This window comes from Neoarius graeffei, chromosome 19 (assembly GCF_027579695.1).
Source record: "Neoarius graeffei isolate fNeoGra1 chromosome 19, fNeoGra1.pri, whole genome shotgun sequence".
Classification (NCBI taxonomy): Eukaryota; Metazoa; Chordata; class Actinopteri; order Siluriformes; family Ariidae; genus Neoarius; species Neoarius graeffei.
This window is the reverse complement of record NC_083587.1, coordinates 42,549,150-42,574,453: the sequence shown is the minus strand read 5'-3', so window position 1 is coordinate 42,574,453 and position 25,304 is coordinate 42,549,150. Positions and strand designations below refer to the sequence as shown.

At 40.5% G+C, this 25,304-nt stretch overlaps 1 protein-coding gene across 7 annotated transcripts in view; it reads left to right on the top strand.

Annotated features, from left to right (window-relative positions):
• Positions 1–25,304, top strand: part of ofcc1 (orofacial cleft 1 candidate 1) — a 285,101-nt gene that overhangs the window by 137,240 nt on the left and 122,557 nt on the right. For 6 of the 7 annotated variants that reach the window (XR_009650730.1, XM_060900091.1, XM_060900088.1 and 3 more), the window contains 4 exons: positions 2,756–3,019; positions 5,274–5,391; positions 13,605–13,678; positions 17,028–17,146. Coding sequence is in view for 6 of the 7 variants with exons in the window: in XM_060900091.1 (XP_060756074.1) it covers positions 2,756–3,019; positions 5,274–5,391; positions 13,605–13,678; positions 17,028–17,146 (575 nt within the window). In the remaining variant the exon portion in view is untranslated. The remainder of the gene's footprint in view (positions 1–2,755; positions 3,020–5,273; positions 5,392–13,604; positions 13,679–17,027; positions 17,147–25,304) is intronic. The other variant, XM_060900092.1, reaches the window with a different exon arrangement.

The window sequence follows — 25,304 nt, the reverse complement described above, 5'->3', positions numbered from 1 at the left end:
TCAATAGCGCACCACCTGATGGCATGCGGAAGAGCCACTCAGATGGCAAATTGATGGCATCACTCAGCAAGTCAGTTGTCACTGCGGAGCAACTTCCATACCTGTCAGGTCTGTGGCACTTTTGTGTACCACTTGGCATCAGGTCTGGAGGTCCAGAGAGACAACACGATGGTAGCACGACGTTGATGGTCTTGCCTTACTGTCCTTCACTAACGAAGGTTCTTCATTAGGAAAGGACAATAAGTCTGGTGTGCTATGGTGTGGGCCTCATGGCCCATCTGAGTTTCTGCACATCCTAATGAAGTAGTCATCATCGGTAGCAAAGGACAACCAACGTCGATGACAAGACCATACAGTGTAACAGTAAAATAATTTGCTAAAAATCAGGGCATTTACAATGAGTTGGCACTTGAGAATAAGTGCCTAATTCTGTTCATTTGGTATAATCCAACCAGTAGTGATGATGTCAAAGAATCAATGTGATCATTGAATGACAGGCTAGGGTCCAAGGTGACCCCCAAGTCCTTGCATGACATGACAGGAACCAGGTCTTGACCCAGAAAGGGGACAGTAACAGTAGTATTTAATATCTCTTGAAAATTGAGCATGATGAGCAAATATTGGGCATGTTTGTTTTTCATTTGGTTTTACAGGCCTTTACTGTTCCTCCAGAAAGCTTATGGAGTCTTGTCTATGTCTCCAACTCCCAAACTCTTCAGCCTACAATTCCTATGATCCTCAGCCCTTCACATTAACATCAGTCACCAAACCAAACAAACACCTACCCCTGATCACCATCCATCCATCCATCCATCCATCCATCCATCCATCCATCCATCCATCCATCCATCCATTATCTGTAATCGCTTATCTTGTGCAGGGTCGCAGGCAAGCTGGAGCCTATCCCAGCTGACTATGGGCAAGAGGTAGGGTACACCCTGGACAAGTCACCAGATCATCGCAGGGTTGACACATAGAGACAAACAACCATTCATGCTCACATTCACACCTACAGGCAATTTAGAGCCATCAACTAGCCTAACCTGCATGTCTTTGGACTGTGGGGGAAACCGTAGCACTTGGAGGAAACCCACACAGACACGGGGAGACCATGCAAACTCCACACAGAAAGGTCCCGGTCAGCCACTGGGCTCGAACCCAGAACCTTTTTGCTGTGATGTAACAGTGCTAACCGCTACACCACCGTGCTACCTGTATCCCTGATCATGATCTCCAGATTACTGATTGGATTAATGTGTTCACAATCACCCCTACTATAAGTAACCCAAACAGACTGACAGACTGAGACCATTTCAAGCCTTTGCTTGCTAACCATTTGCCTTTGTGTTTTGACCTTTTCCTGATTATCATTCTCAACATTAGCTTGTCTAGTTTATTCCAGCTTGCTGATTGCCTGAACTTTCGCATGAATCTCATATTTAGTATTGCTTGGCCATTTTGTTTCTTTGCCAAAATGGCTATAACATGCGTAAACCTACACCTTCATCCATATCTCCACATCTCTCCATCACCATGGATCCTCCACTTACTGAAAAAAATAATATTTTTTTTAAAGACAGTAGTTCAATTTATTAGGTTGGAGCCCATGTTTTTGGTCCACATCCATCCTTTTACTTCATTCCCCTGATTTGAATAAAAAGGGATTATTTTATTGGTTTAAAAGCAGCTCCATCTAAAGCCGAAGCAAGTGCCTTGTTCCACCGTATTCTATTATTTCCTCTCCCTTTCTCTTCTGTTCCCTTTATTGTGCTTGATATTTATAGTATATGAAATCTGTTTGTTTCTCAATATGTAAAACGCAGGAGATTATTAAACAAATCCCAGGCTTGAGTCAGATAATCATCATCATTTCTCAGGTGTGATGGAGATGCAGTAAGGAGAAAGAGCATGATGGATGGGATTAAACTAGTCTCCTCCATTTCCATTCCAAATAATAGTAGGTTAAAATATTCCCTGGCATGATTGATCAAGTGCTCAGCTGGTGTCTGTCATTCCGTTTTTTTAATATTGGGATACAGGTCTGTCTCTCCCGTTTGCAGTAAATAGGAATCCGTGTTTGTTAAGCGCACGAAGCCCAGCATGGCTGTCAACTAATGTGTATTTTACACAACGTACAATAAATCATGGCTAAATCCCTTTGAATTTCCTTTTCAGCATGTATTCTGGCATGTGTAGGCATTTACTACACATGGCCTGAGAATATTATGATTCTGTGGAATAAATTCTTGTGATCTCCATACCTTGGCTTCTCTCCCTCGCACCGAAAGCAGGACTAAAATAAAACTATGTAGTCGCTTTAACCTCCTATTTCCAATGCTAAATGTCGCCACAATTACAGGAAGATATGGTTTGATATGCTGTTGTCACATTTTGGAAACAGTAATGGGTAACATTAAGATTCTTATAGTTTTTATTTGGTGAGTGATTTATAGTAAATTGTAAAAGGTTTTTTTTTTTTTCCCTTTTTCCCCATCTTGTGCCATTTCAGTTTGTGTCCAAGCCCCTGTCACAATTTGTGTCAGTATTTTTCCTTAGTAACATCAAGCCGACCAGGTTGGTGCCATGTACAAGTTTTTGGGCAAAATATTTCATTTCATGCCAAAAATTCACTTGCAAAACTGAAATGTTTGTAGACTACATTGGGATATTTTAAGGTAGAATAGCTCTGTGAGAACCGTTGAGGTTTGCTCTATGTCTCTTGATACAAATTGCAGCTTTGGTCTCTCTGTCTCAGGTCTTGCCTGCATCATGTGACCTCTTGCCCTCCACTGTGCTGATGTTCAGACTTCTGAGCATGCCCAGTAAGCAATGTGCTGTGAGCGCAGTGGTGGCCTGGGGGGTATTCCCCGTGTGTGACTGCTCTCTAACCCTTATCCAAGGTAGATTTCGCACTCCACTGCTTCGGGGTTGTCCCAACTCAGCGATAGACCAGTTCAGTAAAATAGAGCAGCTGCTCTCTGCTGACTTGGACAACTGGCTCTGCAACCTTTACTTCCAGGTACTAATTCTGAATAGCAATGTACAGAAGTAAGACCTGGGCAATTAGTCATTATTGGAATAATGAGATACAAGGGTATTGTTTTCCATCATATGGGAATATGCTTATAGCCAGTTAAATCAATCTATTAAATAATTTTAGGATTTATTAACACTCTTTTGTCAACAAAGTTGAGTTAGTTGTATATTTAAATAATACTGGCTGGCTTTGAGTGGTCTATCAGATATATCCATTCAGCTTGCATGATATTGGATAAGTCAAAGGCAAGTTCAATATCATGCTAGTGGAATGGAATATATCTGATAGACCATGAAAAAAAGCCAGCCAATGTTATTATTATTATTATTATTATTATTATTATTATTATACATACACACTTTCTTCATATTAGCATTCTCGAAGGCCAATGCGAGCTTACCTGCGACTTGGTGCTGTTAGCACGGCAGTCCAGTTACCTTCTAGCTGATGTAATGTTAGCGAAGGCCAATGTTAGCACAGGCCACTGCTAGTGCAGTCAAGCCAATTATTATTATTATTATTATTATTATTATTATTATTATTATTTTCTCTGTGTAATTTACTTAGTTACTTTTAAAATCAACATTGACAGCTACACACAATGGCGTGACCTGGCAGCCAAAATTCTCTCAAAATCTTCCACTTTTGATGAAGCAAATCTGACGGCCATGTTTGCATACAAACTGTCACAATCACTCGCTAGTGCAGAAGTTTTACATCTCCAACGTGTCTCTTTTCCAGTTTTTTTTATATCCGTTGGTATGTTTTTCTCTTGCAAATATGCGTGAAGAATATATAATGAAGTTTTGGTAGGCTTTTGGGTGTTCAGCACATCTTTAGTTTCAGTTTTCAGTTTATTTATTTAGTGCTTAAATCTAGCACTGGATTAGCCTCGTCTTCTCTCTTTCCCGCTGACAAAGAAATGATTGTGCATATGTCATTGGATCTTCACATGAGCTCCGACATGCGACGCTGTGTTGTCTTGACAACGTTCAATATTGTAACAATATTGCACACTCATTCTCCATTAGGGAGAGTGGCGTAATACATGGAGCATAAGCGATATGATAACAATATTGCATGCTATCAATAAACCCACTAGAAGGGAATAGGATACATGTTTTTATTCTATGGAAAAAGTGGCCTGTATGTATAATAATATACATTATTCAATAACATTATATATCAATACCAATCAAAAGTGTGGACACGTTTACTCATGAGTGAGTGTGTCTAAACTTTTGACTTGTCCTGTATGTCTACATGAGTCTTTTATCTAGTGCCTGCTTAGGTGATTCATATCATGTTTAACGCTCCGAATGGTTTAGCTGCAGCATATCTTGCAAATCTCTGTAAATAGTATAATCTATCGTGTTAAGAAAAAACATTAGGAACACAAACTCTGAATTTTTTTTTTAATCCAGATCAAATGTACCATGTTATCATTTGTATCCTTTCTTATATGTTCATAGTTAACACATAATAATAGTGAATGTAGATTTTTATGAATATGTTTTATTATAAATATTTTGACTTTTTTAACTGGTTTATATGTAAAGCACTTTGAGAGACTGAACTCAAATGAAAAGTATGATATAAATGAAGATTATTATTATTATTATTATTATTATCTACATACTGTACATACTGTATGTGTGCATCGAACATTTCACCCACTTCTAATGTAAAATAGGATGGATATTATTAAATGTCCTGAAAATATTTCATTTTAATATCTGTGTGCGTTTACGATGGCCAGGTATAGCTAGTAAGTGCTTGTGGTGTGATGAATGGAGAGCTGGAATTTGACGGTGTCTTGTGTGTGTGAAAAGGAACTAGAAAATTAGAGCCAGTTGTACACTTTTGTACAACACCACACCTTTGCTAAATCTATCCGGACACAATTGAGGAAACATAGTGATCCGATTACACGACATCTTAATTTAATTATGAGATGGCGCAATGGCTTTTCTCACAGAAGGCTTGAATCTGCCTCTCCTGTATCTACACATTACTACTAAGTTATAGATTAATACTGTATCACTAATGCACTATTAAAGGTTAATGAAAGTGAGGTTACTGTGACAGATTAGGTAGTAGAACAGCCAAGAATATAATGATGGTTGAAGTAAACAGCCAACATGGTATAGATAATGTTGCAGAGTGTATGTTGTTCATTCTGTTCTCAAGAGGTTTTTGACTGAGAGTGATAGGAGTGTACAATGTGTTTGTGCAGGTGAAGAAACTCCAGCAAAAAGATCAAGGAGTTCCAGAGTGCAATGCCAGTGAAGTGACCAATGAAAAGCCTCCTCCTGATATATCTATGTCTACCTGCTCATCTACCCCACTAGCAGGTAAAACCCATACTCTCTGCATAGGAAGAAGTGTCAGCGAATGCCTACACACACACACACACACACACACACACACACACACACACACACACACACACACACACACACACAGTGGCAGAGTGACAGGTGCCGGGCTGGATGTAATGTTGTGTCATGCAGAGAAAGTAATGATGTTCCTTTATTAGGCATATCAGACACTCGCTGGTCGTGCTGTGAAAATTGTCCATGCAGACGCTCATCTAAGTTTCCAAATCTGTCATTGCTTAACTCTTGAATAATTTCTCTCATGAATACTACCATTAAAAAGCTTATAATTTTTGCCTTCCAAATAAATTGATCTCATTAAGATCTGTTCAGTCCTTTGGGAGTAACGGGAGGTTGAAGTTGGTACAACAGAGTAAAAACTCTGCTCACATGATGTCAGTAAACTGCCGGTGCTTTTTGAGTCATGGGAACGTGCTCAGGTTCTCTCTCTTTTCTGATCGGTTTCCGACTGGATTACTCATGAATATCAATCAGATAACTTTTATAGGGATGTTCTCTCACTCTCACTGTTTCTGATGAAGTATTCAGCAAAATTTTCCATCAGCTACTTTTGATGTTATGATTCACGGGAGACTTTGAAGTAAGTTTTCATAGCTTTACCTACTTATTTTTTTCAAATCAAACTGATTCATGTAAATAAATACCTATTTTAGAATATAACTGGAGTTGTTTTGATGAAAAATATTGAGATCTTAGTGGTTGGAATGAGATTTTTAAAAAACCGGAAGTCAATTTCAGCTCAGTTAATTAGTATTGTTTATTGGAAGTGGCTCACACAATTTTTTTTTTTTTTTGAGATTCACCTTGAAAGCGAATCTCAAAAAAGTGTTTATATGAAAGAATATAAATAATCATTTCTTTCATATAAACACTAGTCGGCCTGACTTAGAAATACAAAGCCGTACAGAGGACAAATAGTATATTCGAAATAATCTTTTATTACTTTATTTTGATAGAGAATTTTAGATGTGAATGACATTCAGTGCTTGTTTATGCCTATTTTATCATTAACATTGATTTCTCCTTCTTTGTGATGTATAAATGAGAGTTAAGATCAGCTTTATATTGCACAAATTTGGTGAAACTTTGAAGAAGAGAGTGTGCCGATTTAACGGTTTTACGTAATTAGCATAATTAATACTAATTACATCCTAATTTACATAATTGGTTTTTACTCATTTTTCAACTTTGTATTCAGTATACAAGCATGTATGTGCCTGCCAATTTCCCTCTTGAAAAATAGAAAAGTTATTAAGAAAAAACATTTGATCTCATTCGTTAATGAGGCCCATTTTGGACCATGTCATCCGAATACAGAATATAATATTGCAGCAGTTTTCTAAACATTAAGCCGTTTTTTCAATCTTTGATTTGTAATATCTCAAGAACGGATAAACATCTTTTCATTCTGTAAAAGGTATGTTGTTCTGAATTCAATTCTGAATTCAGTGAGAGCAGTTTCAAGCAATTTGGATTGAATTTGAATTTTCACCTGCTGAGAAAATGCTACATAAAGAAGGCCTTAATAAGAACTTGTGCGTTCCCATCTGGCACTGATGCCATGTTGATATTTTGTGTGTATGAAGGTTGATGCAGGTTATTTGCGAAACAGACGATATATATATATATATATATGCATCGCGATATGTTGCAGGTGTTCTGAAAAGCCTAAGCTGCACACAGATATTAGCAAACATAGCTGCATATACCACCCTGGAACAGTTGAAGAAAATCAGGAAGTCTGATTCATATCTGACATTCACATTCAAATTCACTTTCATATCTCAGCGCTGTGTTGATATTGTTTCCCAGGATTACAGAATCAATTCTTTTGCCCTGTTCAGCAAGAGTAATATTTAGTAAATAAAATGCTTTGGTTAGAGCACTGTATTGATTGCATTTAAGATGTTTTTTGTGGCTTTATGTTCTACAACCAAAAAATTGAAAGGTTTTGAACTAGCAATTACATTGACTAGATAAGTTGTGTCAATTCAGTTGGTGCGGAAGCTTTGTAAGAAAGAGGACAGGAAATAATGGATGGGATATAGATTATGATAAAGCAGCACAATTAGCACACCCACCTCCTCCCACACTCATGCAAAAACTGCATTAAAAAAATGCACAAAAACCCTCACCACCTCTCTGAGGTCACATCATCAGACAAATCAAACAGGCTTGTCTGGTATTGATCTAACAGGAAGGAAGGTTGCCCAGCTAATAATACTTTTTTTTTCCTTGGCACCACTCATCTTTATTTAACAGATTGGAGTATGAAAAAAAGTTTCAGGGGTGTTTCGCTTTAAACATCGCACAGACTTTTTAATTACAAATGAGTTGTGACAGGTCTGCTGGGTAGCAACCTGTCCCATTTTAAGTGTGATGCCGGCTGACAGCTCAGCGCTGATCTCCGAGTGCTGAAACATGTGGAAGAAATTGGTCTTTTACATTTCACAGCTTGTCACTTCCTCTTCGCCACGAACTTTGACCTCCCACCCTGCTCCTTACACCCCCATGGTAGGGGGAGAGTGTCGAACCCCCCCTCCCTCTTCCCTACACCAAGGCTTTAGTCTTCAGAGATTTATGTTCTGCATTATGCCACACAGGCCAAAGAAAGAAAGAAAGGAAATAAGAAAGAAAGAAGGAATACAGAACAGAGGACAGAGGAGGAAACTGAGTGGAAAAGGGGGTCCAGGTGCTATAGGAATGAGGAAGGGTGTGCAGGTAAAGTGAACTCTGGGTTCACTTGAATGGTGGATCAAAGGATGGCTCTCATGGGGCATCAGAGTGTTGCTTGGATAAACGGAGCTGACATTAGTGGATAATTTGCATATGGATCGGTTCAGGTTGCGTTGCCTTTGGATGGAAATGGAGAAAATCTTATCAAGCCCGGGAGCATAGTGTGAACCAACAACCAAACTACTCCCCAAAGACAATCCTACTCACAACAGAAGTCCATCAGCTTTTACTCAGGTTTTACTCTGTTTGAACTTTCAGGATTCTTTACAGTTTGGATTATAAATATGAATCGATTCCCAAAGTACTATCAGGAGACAATAAAATGTCCTGTGATCCCTTAATTCAGTCTTTAACCATTTTAGTCACCATTTTAACTCCATAAAATGAATTTTTGGTTAAAATACATGTGTACATGGGCACGTAGAGGAACAGAGACTAAAGTAAAATTCATATTGCTTAGTTAAAAAAAAACAGATTATTGGGTATTTCTGGAAGGTATGCACTGGCTACAAGCACTATGGGTTAACTGGCCTCTAGTGTTGTAGTTAGTGTAGTTAGTCCTGGGTATGACTTTAAACTGCAACCGGTGGTGAGTCTCATGTCTGGGAGGACTTGAGTATTAGTGAAAGTGGAGTTACCCCTTAATCACCATTGCTCCCAGGTCCGCTCTGACCTGGAGTCGTAGCACCTGCCTGGGTTCCAGCTATGGGTTAAATAGTACATCACCAATAAGGCGCTGGCAGAAGGGCACTTTTCAGTGCAATGTGGCAGATGAACCCAACAGGGTCAATGGCGCACCACCAGATGGCATGCAGATGAGCCACTCAAATGGCCAATGGATCGTATCACTCGGCAAGTCAGTTGTCACTGCAGGGCAACTTCCATACCCATCAGATCTGTGGCACTTTTGTGCACCACTTGACATCAGGTCTGGAGGTCCAGAGAGACAACACGATGGGGGCACGACATTGTCTTACCTTACCATGCAAGGTGCTTCGTTAGGAAAGGAGAATAGTATGCATGAGCTCACGAGGCCAGACATTACATGGCGGCTCGGCTGGGCCATTTGTGCCACCGCTGCGGGCGACTCTGTCGCTCTGGTGTGGGCCTCGCGGCCCATCTGTGTTTCTGTGCATCCTAATGAAGCAGTCATCATTGCTAGTGATGGACAGCTGACGACGAGTGTTGCAGTATTTGAGTCTGCTCTCAAGACCACTTTTTGAAGGTCTTGGTCTCTTTTTGGAATCAACTGCATTTTTACTCAGGCTTGTCTCAGTCTCAGACATAGAGGACTTGGAATTGTATTTCAAGACTGGTCAAGACCACAACTGCAGGGATTTCACTAAATTACCTGTGTATTATCTGATTGATTTGTTAACATTGCTACTGTGATTGGATGTACAGCTTCCTGATTCAAATGCAACCAATAATGTGACTCATTGCTAATTTGAAAAATTTCTTCCCATGAATGGCCATGACCCATCCCCCACCCGTCTTCCCATGAATGGCCATCCCCCATCCCCCACCCTTTCGCACACACTTGTCTGGTTCTGGTCTTGACTCGGTCTTACCCTGACTTCATCCTGGTCTTGACTTGATTTCCACCCGTCAGAGTCTTGGATTGTCTTGGTCTCAATACACTTTGGTCTTGGTCTTGACTTGATGTCCACTCATCAGAGTCTTGGATTGTCTTGGTCTCGCTACCCTTTGGTCTTGGTCTTGACTTGACCTCCACTTGTCAGAGTCTTGGATTGTCTTGGTCTTGATACACTTTGGTCTTGGTCATGACTTGATCTCCACCCGTCAGAATCTTGGATTGTCTTGGTCTCAATACACTTTTGGTCTTGGTCATGACTTGATCTCTACCCCTCAGAGTCTTGGATTGTCTTGGTCTCTATACACTTTGGTCTTGGTCATGACTTGGTCTCGGTTGACTACAACACTACTGGCCTCTGACATGAACAGAATGATTTAGTTACACTGAGCTTGAATCCAAATGAGTATTCAAATGGTTCTGCCTGCTCTCAGTATTTATTTTTTCAATCTGCATGAAGTGAGCTGCTGAAACTTTTTTTTTTTCTCTCTCTCTCTCTCTCAAGTAGATAAATTAGGATAGACTTATGGGACCTTCATCAAGATGTCAGTTTTTAAGAGTTTTGCTATTTCTGCTGATGAGCTTGCCTGGTCATAGCATCAGATCACATTGAGGGATCACCCTTTAGCAACTAGAGAAGACTCATCTCTTCCGGTTCGATCTACAGCTATCGATGTAAATGAATATACACATGTATACAAGAACACAGACAGGGAAGGACAAAGAAATGCTAAAAAATGAACTCAGAAGTGACTTGATTCTACGTTACCTTGATATCTTTGTGATTTAGGTTTCTGGTGATTTGTAAGCCAACATCTCGAAACAAATCTCAAACAGCTCTGTCTCACATTGTGTTTCACAATAAAGTGCATAGCTGAAGTTGCAGAATATGATATGATGTTCAATATAAACAAACTAATGCAAGAATCAAACATTAATATGTAATTTTTTTTTTTACTAAAATGCTACAACTGATTAAAACCAACTACAGACTTGAACATGTTATGATGATACTAACAGCACAGGTCACTTATCAGGCTGTAATTTGAATGAAGGCCACTGCTCTCGGGAAATCAGCAATTCCTTGACCTTCGATTTGCTGCAAATCCTGAAACAAGCGAAGGGGCAATTCAGAGCCTCGGCGAGTGATGAGGTCTCAGTCGTCTCTTCCTACCTCTTCCTACCTTCCTACCAGCCTGGGGCCTTGCTCACCACACACACACACACACACACACACACACACACACACACACACACACACACACACACACACACATTGAGCAGTGGGAAAGCTGTGGATAACAAGGAACCATTGTCGGCCCCAGGAGACCAAGGGTTGTGACTGCACTGCTCCAAGTTCATGGACGTAACCTATAGCTGTCAGCGCTGTGCTAATTCTTGTGAAACAGCATGTGAGCATCAGGCAGAAGTAAGCGTAATTAAAGGCAAAACTGCAGTGCTGGGTGAAGACACTGCTGACAGGGGTTATAATCTCTGGGCAGAGAATAGAGGTGAAGGCTAGGTTTTTGATTCTGTTGGCTGTAAGATGGATGGATTGGAGCAGGAATGAAAGAAACTGCAAATTATTTTTCGATGTACATCTCAATGTCTGGGTGGCACGGTGGTGTAGTGGTTAGCACTGTCGCCTCACAGCAATAAGGTTCTGGGTTCGAGCCCAGTGGCCGGTGAGGGCCTTTCTGTGTGGAGTTTGCATGTTCTCCCCGTGTCTGTGTGGGTTTCCTCTGGATGCTCCGGTTTCCCCCACAGCCCAAAGACATGCAGGTTTGGCTAATTGGTGGCTCTAAATTGACCGTAGGTGTGAATGCGAGTGTTGTGTGTCTCTATGTGTCAGCCCTGCGATGATCTGGCGACTTGTCCAGGGTGTACCCCGCCTCTCACCCATAGTCAGCTGGGATAGGCTCCAGCTTGCCCACGACCCTGCACAGGATAAACGGTTATGGATAATGGATGGATGGATCTCAATCTCTAGACCTCTATTTTACACAAGCTTAATAACCTTTCCATTGTATTGTAGGTTTATTTGCTAGTTATATTGATGAACGGCGTACACTTACAGTATTATTCCACTGCCAGTTGCCTGAATGCAGATATTAGCTAACTTGAAATTTGTGTGTTATTTATTTGAAATGATATATTTATAAGTCTGAGTACTACATCTGATCCTCAGCCATGTAGTGGGTGAAAGCAAAAACCAGGTACTTTTCTTAACCCCCCCCCATCTTTTGTATATAAAAGTAGCAGTGAGTGCGTAGCGTCCATGCATAAAACTGTCAGTTTCTCTCCATGTCACATGTCATAGTCATTTGTCAGACTTATATACAGTAGTTGTATAACATGTATTAACATTCTGCAGTGCACTGGATGTTGTTTTAAAAAGGAATGAACTGGCAGACACAACTGTGTAGGAATTATGAGGAAACGTTTTGTGCTTTACTGTGCGCTGCTGCATGGTGAAATTAGAGCTTACATTTAAAAAAAAATTGTCTGAGCAAAGACACATTACTTCAGCATACGCTGAATTTATTTATCCTTTATTTCTACCTGCAACAGTGGAAGATTTTCTCCATGCATCGGGTGTGTCACCAGTTTGAGTGAGGATAGCTCAGTCAAATCCTACAAAAGCAAAAATGATTATGAAATTGCTCAAATACAATAAATACGTCTCCTTGCCTTTAAGATAGGACAGATTTAACACTATTACCTTGTAACTGTAGGCAGCTTGAGTGTTTACCAGCAGTGGTAATTAAAAACTACATCTGGGCTCAAATTCAATCAGATCTGTCAGTTTCCAAAATGGGAAGGAAGACGTGTCTGCTCCCCTGCGAGGCTGAGAACGACTGCTATTAAACCCCCTTTTAGCCTTCAGAACCTTTCCTGATATGTAGCCTATGTTTAAAAGTTATTATTACTGATATATTTAATCCTGCAGCAAGAGAAAAATTATATCATCTGGGAAGTTTCCATATTTATTATATAGATGGGACAGGAAGAGAAGGAAAGAGGGGGAGAAAAAAAAAGCAATGAAAAAAAGTTTCTCATGGTGAAATTTTTTACATGTATCAAGCTAAGGTTTACTTAATTGGAACCTCCAGGCAACGCAGGAACCCTTTTTTAAATTCTGTGAATGTTAATATGCTAAATAATGCAAAGCTCCTGCACTTCCAAGCATGAGACACACATCTGGCAGCTTACCATTTAAATTACACACGCAAAGAAGAAAAAAGAGGGGGGAGAGAGAGAGAGAGAGAGAACATTTCAAAAGTAATTTTCCAAAGGAAAAAAGAATGGTGATATGTATTACAACTAAATTTAATTTCTTTTCAGATTTTTCATCATGTCTAATTGCGTGCATTGGAGCGATGGTGGGAAAAAAGGATAGTGTGTGTGTGTGTGTGTGTGTGTGTGTGTGAGAGAGAGAGAGAGAGAGAGAGAGAGAGAGAGAGAGACAGGAAAGTTTCATCACACTTTTTCTTGCCTCACTGTCTTTGTTGTCTGTGTAAAGTCTCTAGACAGTCGAGTGCAGCACATTTACCTGCGTCTTGCTGGAGTTACATCAGTTCGAGCACAGCTACAGGCACGAACACAAGCTCTCCACTTCATCTTGCTTTCTTTCTTATATGCACAGGTTTTGGTGCTTTCGTGTGATACCGAGGTGTTGACTTACAGCATTCTATTTTATTAAGTGCAAACGAAAAGAAAGCAAGATGTCATACTTCTCAAACTTGAGAAATGATTTCATTCCTAACAAATACTGAATTCCTCATCAGGGCACGACTCCTCCCTCATGTTAACTTTAATCTATTTCTGTTCATGGCAGGTAAGAGTCCTGCTGGAATCCTTCCCGTCTTAAAGGCGGCGTCAGAGAAAACTAAAGCTGGAACAAAAACTAAGGTGTGTCTTGCATATGATCACGCAGCACCCTCACTGCTCGATGACTCTCCCCTCTCATACCTGACATTTGTCAAAATACATTTCACACAAGCAGATACTAGCGGAGTGTTCAAAGCAGGCCGTGATGTGCTCGACAAGCCAAAACAGCAGCGTTTCTGTGAGCTCAGCAGTGACAGACTCTCTGAACTCATGCTTCTCCTGCCCTGTGCACTTCTTAAACTAAATAAATCAAAGTGTCTGCGCTGCCTGGTCTGCTTTTGAAGTGATAATTGCAGAATGACATTTTCCTGCTGACCTGCTGCTGATGCCTCATACACCACGGGCTGGCACAGCTTTCCTGCTCATGTTAATGTTTTTGTGCTGGTGGTGTGAGGATATTTTGTTGGAGTCTCTTTTTCTTTGGCACAGAAATTATTGCACACAGAACTTTGAAAAAAAAGTGCTTAAAATATATATTTCGAGTATTAACTGATTTCACCTCCTATAGCCGCACACACCTGATGAAAGTCTCATCTCATTATCTCTAGCTGCTTTATCCTGTTCTACAGGGTCGCAGGCAAGCTGGAGCCTATCCCAGCTGACTACGGGCGAAAGGCGGGGTACACCCTGGACAAGTCGCCAGGTCATCACAGGGCTGACACATAGACACAGACAACCATTCACACTCACATTCACACCTACGGTCAATTTGGAGTCACCAGTTAACCTAACCTGCATGTCTTTGGACTGTGGGGGAAACCGGAGCACCCGGAGGAAACCCACGCGGACAAGGGGAGAACATGCAAACTCCGCACAGAAAGGCCCTCGTCGGCCACGGGGCTCGAACCCGGACCTTCTTGCTGTGAGGCGACAGCGCTAACCACTACACCACCGTGCCGCCCTGATGAAAGTCTTTTGAGCAAACTCTCCTGTTTTGAGAAACTTTTGCTGTGTCTGAAATCACTCACTCACTCATTCACTACTCCCTACTCACTATCCAGAGAATTCTATATAGAGGACTATATAATGAGCTCACTGGTAAAATGAAAAAAAAAAAACACTTTCGGATGCTACTCCACCGCGCCATTATTTACGTCATTACTGTCACACAATTAAAACGTGCCAGATCAGTCTGCTGGTGGGTTTTCAAATAATAAATACATATTATACTGAGTGTATTTCTCACATTAATAATATAAAGTACTCGCCCTGTGTCCAAAATCATTATACAGTGGACTATATAGTAAGTTCACCATTTTGTAGTGCTGTCCGAATGTATAGTGAGAATTATTACACTTTGTATAGTGGACGGCAGCACGGTGGTGTAGTGGTTAGCGCTGTCGCCTCACAGCAAGAAGGTCCGGGTTCGAGCCCCGTGGCCGGCGAGGGCCTTTCTGTGCAGAGTTTGCATGTTCTCCCCGTGTCCGCGTGGGTTTCCTCCGGGTGCTCCGGTTTCCCCCACAGTCCAAAGACATGCAGGTTAGGTTAACTGGTGACTCTAAATTGACCGTAGGTGTGAATGTGAGTGTGAATGGGTGTCTGTGTATGTGTCAGCCCTGTGATGACCTGGTGACTTGTCCAGGGTGTACCCCGCCTTTCGCCCGTAGTCAGCTGGGATAGGCTCCAGCTTGCCTGCGACCCTGTAGAACAGGATAAAGCGGCTAGAGATAATGAGATGAGATGAGATGAGATGAGATGAGCTCACTATGTAGTCCTCTAAATAGAATTCCCTTAATAATGAGTAGGGAGTAGTGAATGAGTGAGTGATTTCGGACACAGCCCTGATGAAAGTCTTTTGAGCAAAATCTCCTGTTCCGAGAAACTTTTGCTGTGTCTGAAATCACTCACTCGTTCACTACTCCCTACTCACTATCTAGGGAATTTTATATAGAGGACGATATAGTGAACTCACTGGTAAAATGAAAAAAAAAAAAACACTTTTGGACACTAGTCCATCACACCATTATTTACGTCATTACTGTCGCACAATTAAAACGTGCCAGATCAGTCGGCTGGTGGGTTTTCAAAATAATAAATACATATTATACTGCATGTATTTCCCACATTAATCAATACAAAGTACTCTGTGTCTTCTGCATCTTTCAGTTCTTTTAAATCAAGGCTGAATACTTTCTTCTTTGCTGCTGCCTTTTATTAAATCAAATTTGAGGCTTGTGATTTGATTTCTTTCAGCACGACCGCAATGCATGATGGGATATATTGCTTGGTTAGTGACCATCGGTTGTGCACTACTTTTGACGGTGCACTGTGGGATACTATGAGTGCACAATATAGGGTGTAATAATTCTCACTATACATTCGGACAGCACTACAAAATGGCGAACTCACTATATAGTCACTGTATAGTGAGTAGTGAGTGATTTCGGACACAGCGTTTGTGTACGATGTTTAATACCTGATACTTTTTTTCCCCAAAGCAATTAAAATATTTGCTTTTCTTCTTTCCATGTTTGAATATTCCATAATCAGCCCTAGTTGTGCAGTGAGTCTCTCTCTCTCTCTCTGTCTCTCTCCCCTTTTTCCCTGCTCTGCTTTTCTGCTCAGGGCTGCAGTTGTTTTCAGATTCCCTCAAATGTCAGCTAGTTTCAGCCAGTTGTCTAATGGTGAAGTGAGCTGATCTCAATCCTGCCTCAATCTGGTGGCCACGGGATCAAATCCGCGCCCCTGGACCTGCACTGCTGCCTAATTAACATGTATTTTCACCAGGCTGCTGGTTATCCCAGAGGCAGGACAGAACTCACCTTTGAAAATTTCTTTTGAATATTAGATTTAATATTGTTTTTTTTTTTATTTTAATCACATGGCCTGTCTTGTCAGGTTTATACTGTCCTTTTGACTTTTTTTTTACTGCTCACACAACACGCTTTGGTAAATCTGTATGTTTGCTGTGTTTGTAATCCATAAATACGGTGTATATATAATGCATGTCTCATTAGCATTAAGAGTCATGTGGTGTCTCCACTATCACAGACGCAGGCCTAAGCCCAGCCAGAGGCACAACACTTTCCATTAGATGATAGAGCACTGTTGTGTCTAAACTGTTAGCAAGTGGCTGAATAAATGTCAGAAGTTCGAGGAAATCTGTGCATCATGAACTTTAAAAATGTGTCTCGTGTCTGTCTTTTTAGATATAAAAACCTCTTTTTTTCTCCTTTTCTGCCTTCGTCTGTTTCTCACGTAAACTTTGATTCGACGTGTGTAATCGGGATGTCATCCGGTCCTGGTGTGAATGTTTATGAGCGAAAAGACAAGACAAACTGTCACTGCATTTCTCTGGGGTAAAAATTTCCCACTCTGATTGTGGCTGACGTGTGTATATGTGTGTGTGTATGTGTGTGTGTCCAATTAGGGTGGCAAACAGAAGCAGCCATTCAGCAAGATTACCAGCCAGAGTGGCTGTGTGAGAGAGAGAGAAGTACGGATGAGTATCATCACAGAAGAACTTCAACACTTCTCCTTCTCCCTACAGTGAGTGTGTGTGTGTGAGAGAGAGAGAGTATATTTTGAGGCAGTTTTCTTGCCCTCGAGTAATAAGGGTAATAGCTAGATATCGAATGTCTCTAACAGTAGCGCTAATGCTGTTAGCATATTTTTAAGCTCCAGTCGCTTATTTTGCACCTTCAGGATCTTGGGAACACTGCAAATGCACATATGTGCACGCAGTTACCTGCTCAAGTTCATTTCATTCCTTTAGATCAATGATGTGAATGTTTCTTTTCTGTCAGTGCCAGGGTTTTTTTTTTTTTTATTGAAGAAACCTGGGTAATACTGACACTGACAACACATAAAACCTCCCAGTGTGGATAATTGCTTTTTTCTCTGGTGATGCAGAATGCAGAAGAAGGCTTCCTGGATAAATGTTTTCTCCTTTTTATTGTGTCTCTCAGCATTTGATATTAATGAGAAAACAGGAGCAGAAACTCACCAAGACAAGTCCCATAACCAAACAAATCTCATAAATGGCCCTGGTCAAATTGCCTTTTGTGAAACTGCTTTCTACATTTTCAGTTAAAAAAAAAAAAGTGTGCAAGTAGTTTGCCTATGATTAGTCCATGGGGATGAAATGGAAAGAATTCAGGTATGTTTGTATTCATTTTGAATTGTCCTATATCATCAAACATTATGCATTTTTCTGGAAGGAAAAGAAAGTGAAGGGGTTTTTTTTATTTTGCTTTTTTTTTCTTCCCTAGGATTTGAAACTTTCCCAATTTCAGAGGATCGGTAATTTGTTGCTGCTGGACTGGAATTAAAACATGATGAGCTCTTGAAAGTAAATAAAACTTTTGATTCGAGGTGCAGGCCACACATACAACGCAGAAGGCAAATGCAGGACGGAAACATGCTCACGGCTCTGCCTGTCTTCTCAAACAAACTGCTTAAAAAAAGTAAGAATGAGAGAGAGAGAGAGAGAGAGAGCGAGAGAAAGCATCCGAGAAGGAAGGGTTTGCTGATTTTCGCTTCTATAATCTGATGGCTGAGGAATATTACTGCCATCTAGAGAATCACAAGAGACCCCACAGTGAATGTGCAAAAGCTTGACATGCTGCTTATTAAAGATGCACAGAAGTGCACATCTGACACATATATTCACAGATAATGTTGCGTTGAGGGATTTTTTTTTTAATATTTTATTATTCCAGTACACATGATTACGACAATTTGGATACACAAGTTACACATAAACATATCAATGACAAATGGATATTTTTAAATACAGAGTTTCGACGAGCAGTGAGGACCATGTACAGTTCAGGTATTTGACATTTGAAGAATGACGTTGATTTTAGACAAAAACATTTTTTTTTAAAATATGGAACGAAGGAATAAATTAAATAAATAAATAACCCATTAATAAAATCACAAAACACACAAAGGCCTTTATTTATTTATTTATTTATTTATTTTCCAACTCTGTCTCCTCCCACATGAAGAAGGCATCCCAAACCTGCGCTTAATACCGTGTAGCAGTTAGTGAAAGCTCCTGGCATGATCTTAAAAGACATTGAACACTGCCTATTGCTGCAAGAGAGGATTGCATGAATACCGCTTTATATTTGAAGTTTATCTATACGGGGCAGAGGCGGTTCTTTCTCTTTCTCACTCTCTCTAGCTTTGAGCTTCATTATCCTCCTCCTCATTTTTATCCTTGCTCAGATTTACATATCAAAAAAGTGAGCTGTTGTTTGCTAACCTCATATGCGACTTTCCTGAAACATCCGTGCTGGGCTAATATCCGTAAACCATAAATTACAATTTCAAAGAACAAGCACAATGCACTGAAGTGCAAGTATTGACATCATAGTCAATGAAGAGAGAAATGAAAAGACTGCCGAAAAAGAGAGGGAAGGGAAAAAAAAAACATGGCAGGAATGATGTTATGGGCCGCGCCGGTAGAGTTACTATCTGTTTGAAGAGAACATGAAAGCCTTATTATGACCTTACACCTTATTGTATGTGTGTGTGTGTGTGTGTGTGAGAGAGAGAGAGAGAGAGAGAGAGAGAGAGAGGACTTAGCTGGCTTGATCACAGAAGAAGCTGAAAGACTTAAAGCAAACAGTTGTTTCTTGAGCCAAGTGAAGGTCCAATACTTTTACTGGATTTCATTTGATCATTTATCACAATATCTGTTTGAGTTTCTTTCTGTTCTTTTGTTAATCGTCCTTAAGGTTTTTTTTTTTCTGGGAATGGAGAGAGGCAGGTGTATTACGTCTGCAGGCATCATCTCTGTATAACTTACCATTTCCATGGGAAGAGAGAGTTTACTCTGATTTATCAAGTGATAATATTTCAACCTGTTTTATACACGTGACTGGGAGAAATGGACTCAGCTTTGAATGTTCGTAACAGAGCCAGAATTGTTTCAAAAATAATATATTTGTGGCTGCAAATTCCAAGAATTTCAAACTTTTTTTTTTTAACTAGAATGAAAATGACCAGGCGGGATGGTGGTGTAATGGTTAGCACTGTTGCCTCACAGCAAAAAGGTTCTGGGTTCGAGCCCAGTGGCTGACGGGGGCCTTTCTGTGTGGAGTGTGCATGTTCTCCGGGTGCTCCGGTTTCCCCCACAGTCCAAAGACATGCAGGTTAGGCTAATTGGTGGCTCTAAATTGACCGTAGGTGTGAATGTGAGTGTGAATGGTTGTCTGTGTCTATGTGTCAGCCCTGCGATGATCTGGCGACTTGTCCAGGGTGTACCCCGCCTTTCACCCGTAGTCAGCTGGGATAGGCTCCAGCTTGCCTGCGACCCTGCACTTATCCTGTGGTTAGGGATAATGGATGAAAATGACCATGTCGTTTTCGATATAAATGCTTCATAATCATTCTGGAAAATGTGTTGGGATTATGTGTATCACAAGCCCAACTACAGTGTGTGTCTGGGTGTTTGGGCAGCGTGTGTGTGGGTGTGTGAATCAGAGCTGATGCCTGTCCCTTCTTCACACGTGTTTGTTCTTTAATTAATCTGTGTGCATGTGCATCCGCTGCATTGTTAGCCTGCCAACTAAATATTTCCCCTTTTTTTGCTCGTTTTGGGGAAACCTGCTTTAATCAAACTCAGACTCACATAACAATTATATCTAATTAGCCCAATTATCAAGACTCTAATTACACTGAAATATACCCCCTAAATCTCATATCAATTATATCTGTGACTTTTCCTGTTATAAAAAGGAGAAAGGAGATGATAAGATGTGATGGAGGGGCCTTGTTGCCTCCAGAGAGCGGGTGATGTTGCCACTATTCTCCACACTCATTCTCCTTTTCTCACTCTGCTAAAGGAAAACCTCTGATATATTAAGACACATGCTCCACTTATTGCTCTTTTAAAGAGGCTACGCTAATTCTTCCCCCCTTATGAAAATGGCACATTGTTTTCCCAGATCTATTTTTACATAAAATTGCCTTTTACCTTTTAGAATAATTTACTTCCTGAAATATGGTTTCTTTTTAATGCATGCTTGAAATTCAAATGGGCTACTTTTTTTTATTGCATTGTTCTTTTATTGCAGTCATTTTGATTAGACCTTACACTCTACCACATGGATACTGCAGCAGACTCTGAGACTGCATGTTCTTGTGTTGAACATTTTTGCATTTGAATTTCAGCAATAAATCAGCAGTGTTTAAACACCCAGATTTCAGATCACTCAAAATTTTTTATTTATTTATTTACTTATTTTTTTATTTATGAGCTGATTAATTGTTTTAGATTTAATTTCTCAATGTACACCTACAATGTCTTGCAAAAGTATTCATCCCCCTTGGTGTTTGTCCTGTTTTGTTGCATTACAAGCTGGAATTAAAATGGATTTTTGGAGGGTTAGCACCATTTGAGTTACACAATGTGCCGACCAATTTAAAGGTGAAAATTGTTTTATTGTGACACAAATAATAATTAAGATGAAAAAAAAAAACAGAAATCTGGAGCGTGCAAAGGTATTCACCCCCTTTTATATGAAACCCCTAAATAAAAGCTGATCCAGCCAATTCACTTCATAAGTCACATAATTAGTTGATTAAGAGCCACCTGTGTGCAATCAAAGTGTCACATGATCTGTCACATGATGTCTGTATAAATCAACCTGTTCTGGAAGGACCCTGACTCTGCTACACTATCAAGCAAGCAACATGAAAACCAAGGAGCCTCCAAACAGGTCAGAGACAAAGTTGTGGAGAAGTATAGATCAGCGTTGGGTGATAAAAAAAAATCCCAAACTTTGAATATCCCACGGAGCACCATTAAATCCATTATAGCAAAATGGAAAGAATATGGCACCACTACAAACCTGACAAGAGAAGGCTGCCCACCAAAACTCACAGACCAGGCAAGGAGGGCATTAATCAGAGATGAAACAAAGACACCAAAGATAACACTGAAGGAGCTGCAAAGATCCACAGCGGAGATGGGAGTATCCGTCCATAGGGCCACTTTAAACCGTACACTCCACAGAGCGGGGCTTTATGGAAGAGTGTCCAGAAAAAAGTCATTGCTTAAGAAAACACACTTGGAGTTTGCCCAACAGCATGTGGCAGACTCCCCAAACACATGGAAGAAGATTCTCTGGTCAAATGACACTAAAATTGATCTTTTTGGCCATCATGGGAAACGCCATGTGTGGTGCAAACCCAACACCCTGAGAACACCATTCCTACAGTGAAGCATGGTGGTGGCAGCATCATGCTGTGGGGAAGTTTTTCATCTGCAGGGACAGGAAAGCTGGTCAGGACTGAAGGAAAGATGGATGGCACTAAATACAGGGCAATTCTGAAGGAAAACCTGGTTGAGTCAGCCAGATGTTTGAGACTGAGATGAAGGTTCACATTCCAGCAGTACAATGACCCTAAACATACTGCTAAAAGGGAAACATTTACCGTATTTTCCGGACTATACGTCGCTCCGGAGTTTAAGTCGCATCAGCCAAAAAATGCATTATGAAGACGAAAAAAACATATATACGTCGCACCGGACTACAAGTCGCACTTTTTTGAAGGGTTATTCTATCCATAGAATCTGTGATTCTATCTGATAAGCGGCGCGTGGTTACTGCGCGACTGCATTGCTTATTTAATAAACGAACAGCTGAGCAGTGATAACGCGCCCTTTGCCCTGTAAGTAGCTTCGTCTGATTATTTTAAATATCTACTACTATCTTTAATACTATCACTATCATTATTACTAATAGCCTATATTATTATTATAACTAATATTAGTAGCCTATTACTAATCGTTACTATTGTTATTACTTGCGGTGAAAAAAAAAAACATATATACATCGCACCGGAGTATAAGTCGCATGGCCAGCCGAACCATGAAAAAAAGTGCGACTTATAGTCTGAAAAATACAGGAAATGTCTTGGAATGGCCTAATCAAAGCCCAGACCTTAATCCAATTGAGAATCTGTGGCATCACTTGAAGATTGCTGTATACCAACGCAATCCATCTAACTTGAAGGAGTTGGAGCAGTTTTGCCTTGAGGAATGGGCAAAAATCCCAGTGGCTAGATGTGTGAAGCTAATACAGACATACCCCAAGAGACTTGCAGCTGTAATTGTAGCAATAATACCTGAATACATAGGTGAATACCTATACACACTCCAGATTTCTGTTTTTTTTTTCATTTTAATTATTGTTTGTGTCACAATAAAACAACAATTTTCACCTTTAAAGTGGTAGGCATGTTGTGTAAATCAAATGGTGCTAACACCCCAAAAATCAATTTTAATTCCAAGACACTGTAACTATATGACTATGACTAACCAGTCACTACAGTATTTTTGACCAGGTCTGTGACCAACCAGTCATTAGAAACATTTCAGTATTGTTTTTATTTTTATTTTTTTTAGTTTATTTTAGGTTGCCATCCTTTGACCCACACTGAGAATCGTTTGAGTTTTCATTTAGTGTGTATGCCTGATAACGGGTGTCTGTATGACTGTACGAAGACCCCATTGAAAAGATGTTCATGGTGGCAATTTCTGAGATTGTGAACTGTGCATATAATTGAGCTATCTTAAATAAATATATTTTTATAAATATTAGTAATATATTATATATAGAGGGGCGGCACGGTGGTGTAGTGGTTAGCGCTCTTGCCTCACAGCAAGAAGGTCCGGGTTCGAGCCCCATGGCCGGCGAGGGCCTTTCTGTGCGGAGTTTGCATGTTCTCCCCGTGTCCGCGTGGGTTTCCTCCGGGTGCTCCGTTTTCCCCCACAGTCCAAAGACATGCAGGTTAGGTTAACTGGTGACTCTAAATTGACCGTAGGTGTGAATGTGAATGGTTGTCTGTGTCTGTGTGTCAGCCCTGTGATGACCTGGCAACTTGTCCAGGGTGTGCCCCGCCTTTCGCCCGTGGTCAGCTGGGATGGGCTCCGGCTTGCCTGCGACCCTGTAGAGCAGGATAAAGTGGCTAGAGATAATGAGATGAGATTATATATAGATATTGGCTAAAATGTCCTTCACTACCAGAATGAAAATGATTTGCTGCACAGTCACCTGTTTATGTTGTTATTCAAGAAAACAGTTTTACCTGTCCATCAGAGAGACTTGAACCACTCGTGCTCATCTGTGAGAGTTTGTATGCAGCAGAGGGCAAATCGCGCTTTCCTCCCAGTGTGTTATGCTGCCCTGTGATGGAGCATGAGCAGCAGTTTCAAAGAAAATGTGGTTGGTTGGCTTCACATGTCTTGGAAGAAGCACGTGTTTTGGCCTTCACTCTCCTTCGTTGGTACTGTAGCTGGATGACAGGCGAGAGCTGGTTAGTGGGTGGGAATTGGAAGGTGACCAAAATAACGGGAAAAATCCCCATCCTAAATGGCCGTAGAGTAATCAGCGTTGATGTCATGCATGTGATTGTTGTGGCTAGAGTGGTGTGGAATCACCTCAGGGCCATTTCCTGTGCTGAGATTGAGACAGAGAAGCGCAGTCAGACCTGAGCCCCTGAGAACCAAGGCAGCGACACATGTGCACGCATATATACACACACATCTGCTGGTTTCCCCTTTGCCAGTATAGATGGCCTCTGACTTTTCTAAAATCAGAATTGTCAGATCGGATGAGTTTTTGGTCACAGAGCAACATAAAGGCCCTCGTGTGTGTATGTGTGCGCGCACATGTATGTGAGAATTTTCTTACAGCCTCTCTGTAAAAGTGCTTTGAGACACTCAGGTGCTCAGTGCAGTGCAGTATAAGGTCATGGTCGTGAACCAAATAGGAAATAAAATACCTTTTTTCTCAATTTGAGGAGACTTGAACTGCTTTAGTATGACACATTAATCTCAGCAGACTTCACTAGTGATAAACTGTTAACAGTTAAAGGGTTTCAACACAATTTCCCCAAATATAAACAGACAGTATTTCAGATGTTTTCATTGCTTTCTTGGGGAAAAAAAACAAAACAAAAAAAAACAACTGAAGATGGTGTATTTGTGCAAAGTGATTCCAGCATGAGCATGTCGTGCACCTTTGAGTCATGGTTACTGACTGTGTAGAGAAATAAGTGGGATTAAAATAGAATTACCAATCATATAATCATACGATTATGGTTACTGGTCATAACAGGTGACTGAGTCTAAAAATCTAATGCTTGAAATATCCATAAATTCATTTATGACCTAAATCTAAACTGATTTTAGTAATTCGTTTATTTTTCCAGAACAACAAAAAAAGATATTTACTACTTTAAACCAATGCAAAAAAAAAAAAGGTCCATACACGATCAGAAATGATCAAAAGCCATATTTCAGAGCTTCTGATACTTCATAGTTCACAGACAGTTCAATCTCTTATAAGGTGTGACATCTGAGAGTCTGGAATAATATTATGCTCTCACTTTAGCTGTGCCCAAAACCAATATCATGGAACCTTGCTTCCTCAAAAAGTCAGTGTTTTAGAAGGCTGAAAATATTGAGAGAATGTTTAAAGACAAACCCTGAAGTCACTGACAAGGTACACTATGTGGTCAAAAGTTTTTGGACACCCAACCATGACACCCATACAGTAGCGAACTGTTACTATTGGAGCTGGGACTTGAGCTGAGCCAAAAGTTAGCCAGACACACCAAAAAAGCAACAGGGCAAAGGATTTTCCAAGGGATTAGTGGCAGGGTGCCAGGTAACTCCGGTGCGTAC